The 6319-nt window shown below is 31.7% G+C and overlaps 2 protein-coding genes across 2 annotated transcripts in view; one reads left to right on the top strand and one right to left on the bottom strand.

Moving 5' to 3' along the window:
• Positions 1–778, bottom strand: part of LOC106303466 — a 2073-nt gene extending 1295 nt beyond the window's left edge. The window contains exon 1 of the mRNA XM_013739727.1: positions 700–778. Within this exon, the coding sequence (XP_013595181.1) occupies positions 700–778 (79 nt within the window). The remainder of the gene's footprint in view (positions 1–699) is intronic.
• A 3090-nt stretch (positions 779–3868) lies between these two features.
• Positions 3869–6000, top strand: LOC106304509 (protein SHI RELATED SEQUENCE 2-like). The gene is made up of 2 exons (XM_013740914.1): positions 3869–4978; positions 5379–6000. Exons 1-2 carry the CDS (start codon positions 4441–4443, stop codon positions 5768–5770), a joined length of 930 nt encoding a protein of 309 aa, XP_013596368.1. The 5' UTR covers positions 3869–4440; the 3' UTR covers positions 5771–6000.
• Positions 6001–6319: the final 319 nt, after the last annotated feature.

The raw sequence follows: 6319 nt of genomic DNA, 5'->3' as shown, positions 1-6319 counted from the left end.
TTCTAATTTTTTTGTTTTTATATCAATGATAATATTATGATATATATTTAATATCATATTTTTATTTCTTATATACTATATTTATTTACTATTTATTATTTATATTTTATATTTATGTATTTTAATATTACGATAAATTTTTAGTATAATATTTATATTTCTTATATTGTGTATTTAGTTATTATTTATTTTACTATACATTTTTCTGATAGATTTTTTAATGTAATATTTATATTTCTTATATTGTATATTTATGTATTATTTATTTTTCTTTATATTGTATATTTACATATTATTGTTTAATGTAATATTTCTATTTTTTATATTGCATATTTACTTAATATTTATTTTCCTTATATTGTATATATTTACTTATTATTTATTTTTTTTACTTTTTAGTAACAATGCCATGTGACTTCTTCCGGAAGAAGTTTTTTTTTGCTGATGTGTACGTTGGAAACCCAAAAGGTCATTTTTATTAATCTCCATTTTTATTAGTATAGATCTCACTCCCCGCACAAGCGATTATATCTTCTTCTTTTTTGAAACACTGTTTGTTATTTATTTATAAAACATAAAAAAGAAAAACTACTTCAAAATAAGAAAATATGAAAGTTTAAGCAAAAAAAAAACTGAAGATTTTAAATAAACTGAGAGAGAGTCAACGCAGAGGAGAAGACAACACTGGGCTCAAGAGACCTCTCAACAGGTTTAAGGGACAGACAGCAAACGTCTTTTTCTTCTCGGGCCTCTCCCACTTGTCATTTTCTCTTCTCATTCTTTCGTTCTTTCTTTTCTTTTATCTTTTCTTATTTAAAAACCCTTCATGACTAAATTTCACCATTTTAAATAGCATTTCCTTTCCAAAACCTTCGGATTAGACTAACCTGATCGATCCTATGATAAAAAGGCGATTTTAATTTGATTTTTATTTTTAGATATTAATTTGGTCCAATTATGTGGTCAAGCGGACGAGTTTACTATTTAATTATACAATAGCAAAATAAACGATATAGCTATTGTTTCTTGTTCTATTCGGAAGTGACACCACTGATTTTTATAGGGGAGAAATTATAAAATGACTGATTTTAAATTTTGGATCTAAAAAATCCAGACCAATCCAACAGGTTTTTGGTCCATCACAGCATCTTCAACTGTAGAATCCTTGTTGATGTATTAACATCTCAAACAACGTTTTTTTTTTTAATCTCAGATAACAAATACCATGTAACTGGATGAATATACCTCATATAATCATCGGATAGCATGGAACTCGTGTATGAAAATGAAAATATATTAAATTGCATCCGTATTTAATCAAATTGTATGCATTTTATTTTACATATTTTATGGTGATTTGTGAAGTTTAATAGCTCGGACATTACGTGATATGGCCTGATATGGTCTCTTCCTAGAGGATGCAAGGGGACGGGATCTTATTACCAAAGAGTATAATTAGGGATATTTCAAATCTAATATCGTTTGTCATATGTTTTTTTAACTTAATTGTTGTCCTTGTGTTTTTCCTTGCCGAAAGTGTTTCCTAGCCGTGCGAAGAATTTTCGATGCCCGAAACACAATAAAAACTTAGCCACAAATTTAGATATTTTATAATAAGTAAACTTTATAAATAAACTGTTTGTTGACATAAAAATAAACTATTTACAAAAATTACAACAAAAATATAAAATTTTATAGGACTATGATCCATAATGCAGTAATTTATATATAAAGCTATTAGCTTTTTTAAGAAAGTAAAAATGGAATAAAAGTTAACTGTTAAATACGAAGTTAAAGAAAATATAATTCATTGTCGTAAAGTTAAATATATAGTGAATTATTAGAAAGAAAGATAAATTTTATAAGAAGAAACAAAGATTTAAACCATAAGAAACAAGTATTTGTAGACATGCTTCTAAAATTTATTTGAAATCAATTTGATGCCCTAAGCCATTGTTTCTTCTTCAACCATATAGGCACGGCTTATATTATACAGCCTCATTTTACATATATTTTCTAATCAAAATATACACCTCCTGACCAAGTCATCTAGATAGCAAATCTAGTGATATGAAACGAAGATATTATTTAATTACACAATTTTGGAGCAAAAAGGTGATCCTACCATTTCATTTTGTATTCTTTGTTTTAATATTATGTTATTTTGTGTCAGAATATGTTCACTTAGACCATGATTAACCTCGGGTTCTTAAAGTGGGGTTCTTAACGGAAGTTAAGAAACAGTTTCTTAACTTCCGCTAAGAACCTCATCCTAAGAACTCCGGGTTAATCATGCTCTTAGAGCATGATTATTGGGGAGTTCTTGGGGTGGGGTTCTTAGCGGAATATAAGAATCCATCTCTTAACTTTTAACTACAAAAGCTAAGAACCGGCTCTTAAAACTCTTATTTAAGAACCGGTTCTTAGCTTTTTTAGTTAAAAGTTAAGAGACGGATTCTTATATTCCGTTAAAAACCCCATTCTAAGAACCCTCCAATAATCATGCTCTTAGACCATGATTAACCCGAGGTTCTTAGAGTGGGGTTTTTAACGGAAGTTAAGAACTTTTAACTAAAAAAACTAAGAACCGGTTCTTAAAGTCCTTATTTAAGAACCGGTTCTTAGCTTTTTTAGTTAAAAGTTAAGAAACATTTTCTTAACTTCCGTTAAGCACCTCATCATAAGAATCCCGGGTTAATCATGCTCTTAGTTATCCTAGATAATGCAAATCAAAATATTCTTATTCATAGATTTTATTACATTATTTTACTGTCTTTTGTAGAAACATAAATAATTCACAGTAAAAAGAATGGAATACAAAAAAGTAAACGTAGGTGGCGCAGTGTTCCCTTGTATAGCCGCAGAGAGTCCAAAGAGTAACGTGCATTTTTTCTTCTTTTTTCACCTTTCCTCAGTTTTTGTTGTTGTTGTAAATATTTCCTTAATTATCAGATCACTCACAACTAATATTAATATGATCACTTGTTACAATCAATAAAAAGAGCGCCTCTTTTTCACTGCCCCGAATCTCTCTTTTTCCATAAACTATTCTATGGTGATTTTTTATACAACACTGATTGTTAGTCTACTCTTTGTAATTAGTTCGCCGAATCATTGATTTCCTGGTGCGTGAAAAATTAAGAATATCTATAAATTTAAAGAAAAATACTGACATCCAAATGTACTATAATAAATTTAAGCTTCACTAAGAGATTTTCAATCATAAAAAACCGTAAGAACAATTCCAGTATATCTCTAAAATTTTACTCGAAATTCTATTATAAAATATATTTTCCATAACTTTATATGAAAATTAAAAATGTTAATTTTCTTTATATTCAGGGAAATGTTGTTATTTCCTTTATTTAGAATAATTTTTTTGTATTTGCAGAAAAATATTTTAAATTTTATAATCCTATATATAGTTAAATAAATAATTTTAATTAATTATAAATTCATTTTTGATCATATGATTTCTGTAGACAACTGTGTTGTGATTAGACATAAAATTCATTTAAATGATTATTAAAACTTACTTAAAGCTACGTTAAAGTACGAGAGAACCTAAGGCATCTAGGTGAGCAATTAATATTCTTAGAGACTAGATAAAATCATAAAACGTATAATTAAGCGGTATTAGCCATAATTAATACTCCGTTAAACTATACGTACAGGCACATGTGCTAACTCTTTTTTTATAACTACGTAAAAATCATAAATGTTATATAACTCCAAGGAAAATTTGATCAAGAAAAAAATTTCTAAGAAAAAAAACTAAATTGTTCCATGTTAAGATCAAATTCGCCACGTGACAAACTCTAGTCCATGGGATGAGAACAAGAAAGCTTGGACCGTGGATCATCCCCCGTGGGTGTGAGACTCGGAGTCGATAGAGAGAGAAAGAGAGTATTTCTCTAATTATATTTACTTTCACTCGGACAGAACTAGAAGCGTTTTGTTCAGACAAAGCCGAAGTGAGAAGGGGAAAGAAAAGCTTTTCACTTTGGTTTTCACAGAATCTGCAAAAACCCAAATCAGAGAGACTTAAATTCTAGGGATGAGCAGAGCAGAGCAGAGGAAAGAGAAAGCTAAAGAACGCGGCGGCGTGGCAGAAATCTATTGAGAAAAACAAAGATCATACACAGACCCAGCTTAAATTCTTCTTTCTTAATTCTCTTTTATTTCTTTCTTCTTCTTACTTTCTCCCACTTCAACTACTCATTACTTTTTACCAAAAAAAAAAACTACTCATTACCAAGAATCACACTTTGCTCCAAGAGAGATAAATTAGGGTTTAGATTCTAACAGCTTTAGTGAGAAAAAGCTGAACTTTAGTGAGAAAGAGAAGTAAATAGGAAAAGGATTTCATGGTAATTAGGGTTTTTGAATTATGGATATTGTTTGGTCAAGATTAGGGTTTGAAGTGTTAGGTCTTAGGAAATGGCTGGGATGTTTTCACTAGGAGGAAACAACGGAGACCAAGAAGAAGGAAATCAACAACAACAAAAGACAAACTGGGTTTGGTATAGATCAAACACAAACACCAATAATATTAACCCAAGCTCGAGCGTATGGCAGATTCCACCAGAGCAACAGATTCTCATGCACCACCATCAACCACATCCACAACAACAAAGCATAGATCTTGATCCAGGTCATCAGATAGACGTCTCTGATATATCCACATCATCAAGATCCATCACCATAAGCTGTCGGGACTGTGGAAACCAAGCCAAGAAAGATTGCACTCACCTGCGTTGCAGAACTTGCTGTAAGAGCCGCGGCTTCGATTGTTCCACTCACGTTAGGAGCACGTGGATTCCCGTTGCGAGACGCCGCGAGAGACAACAGCAGCTTCATATGTCAACATCTGGAGGCGGAGGCCGTGGTGGTAGCGGCGGTTCGAGTATCCCTAAACGTCATAGGGATACAACTCTTCCGGAAACATCCTCCTCTCGCTTACCATCCGACTCAGCAGGTTTTTGTTTCAGATTTATTTTTATTATTCAGACGACTTCAGATTCCAACCATATTTGATGTGATTTTCAGAATAAAACTCGGATACATTTAAAAGCAGCTGTTAATGTTCCATTTTACGGCAACTTTTTTTTTTTGCTTATATTAAAAATATAACGTTCTGACTTTACGTTTTTTTTAATCAAACATCTTTAAATTGTCAATTTCGTTTGATTTTTGAGATTTTCAAGATGTTTGATAAAACCTTTATATGTTGTGTTCTGTTGTGAAAGCAGTCATCACATATATTAATTTGAAAACACAAACGCTACTAGAGAAAACATTAATTAGGCGCAAGAATCTATTGTTTATGTGGGATTTTTCGGGTGTATTGTTTGAAACTTAATATGTGTATTTTTTAGGGTTAGAAATGGGGAAGGCGAGTTTTCCACCCGAAGTGAGCTCTGATGCGCTTTTCCGGTGTGTAAAAATGAGCGGCGTAGACGAAGGAGGGGATGGTCAATACGCTTATCAAACGACGGTGAACATCGGAGGTCATCTCTTCAAAGGAATTCTATATGACCAAGGCCCTGAAAGCAGCTACATGAGTGGTGGCAGTGGCGGAAGCGATCATCATAGCTCTTCTGCAGGAGGTGGAAATACGTCTAATACTCCAGCTATAGCAGACGGTGGAAGAGGAGGATCCTCGGCGATGTTTGTAGATCCTAATTCTGGTAGTTACTATTCAAGTAACATGATGACGATGTTCGTGCCACCAGGTACGCAATTCTATCAAAACCCACCAAGATCTTGATTAAATCAAGAACTCCAGTTTTTAATATAATATATTGAAATTTTAATATAATATATTGAAACTATATATGTAATGTGTGTTTTGAGTGTTTTTTCATCAGCCCTATGTAATAGATGGACGACTTTTCATATCGTATCAACATATGCATGTTTGTTTGTCTTGTAATATGTGTTTAATTTTATGCTTCTTGTACGGTAATGAATAATTATCATAAATATTATTGGTGGTTTACGTTAATATGTAAGTTTTGTTTTTTTTTGGTTCTCGATGTTGCCGGTTGCTTCTCCCATTGGGTAACCTCGAGAAATTCTTGTGTTTTAATATTGGATAAATTATAATATTTTCATATGGTAGAGTGAAGTCTATCTATATTTAAAAGTAAGTAGCAAACTAACTAAAGTGAAATCAATAGTGACAAACGACAGGAAAGCAAACGAGGGCAAAAAAATTTCAGCATATAATAAGTTATGATAACCGTACTGGCCGGTCTCATATATTGTCGATTCTACACATAGAGGGTTCCACTTCACAATGAATTGGTGTTTGAAA

The sequence above is a fragment of the Brassica oleracea genome, chromosome C7, assembly GCF_000695525.1.
Source record: "Brassica oleracea var. oleracea cultivar TO1000 chromosome C7, BOL, whole genome shotgun sequence".
NCBI lineage: Eukaryota > Viridiplantae > Streptophyta > Magnoliopsida > Brassicales > Brassicaceae > Brassica > Brassica oleracea.
The sequence above is the reverse complement of the archived record's forward strand: the minus strand, read 5'-3'. Positions and strand labels throughout refer to the sequence as shown.

Coding starts and splice junctions, on each gene's coding strand:
- LOC106304509 (XM_013740914.1), top strand. CDS start 4,441: ATGGCTGGGATGTTTTCACTAGGAGGAAACAACGGAGACCAAGAAGAA. Junction 4,979..5,378: donor CTTACCATCCGACTCAGCAG/GTTTTTGTTTCA, acceptor TGTATTTTTTAG/GGTTAGAAATGGGGAAGGCG.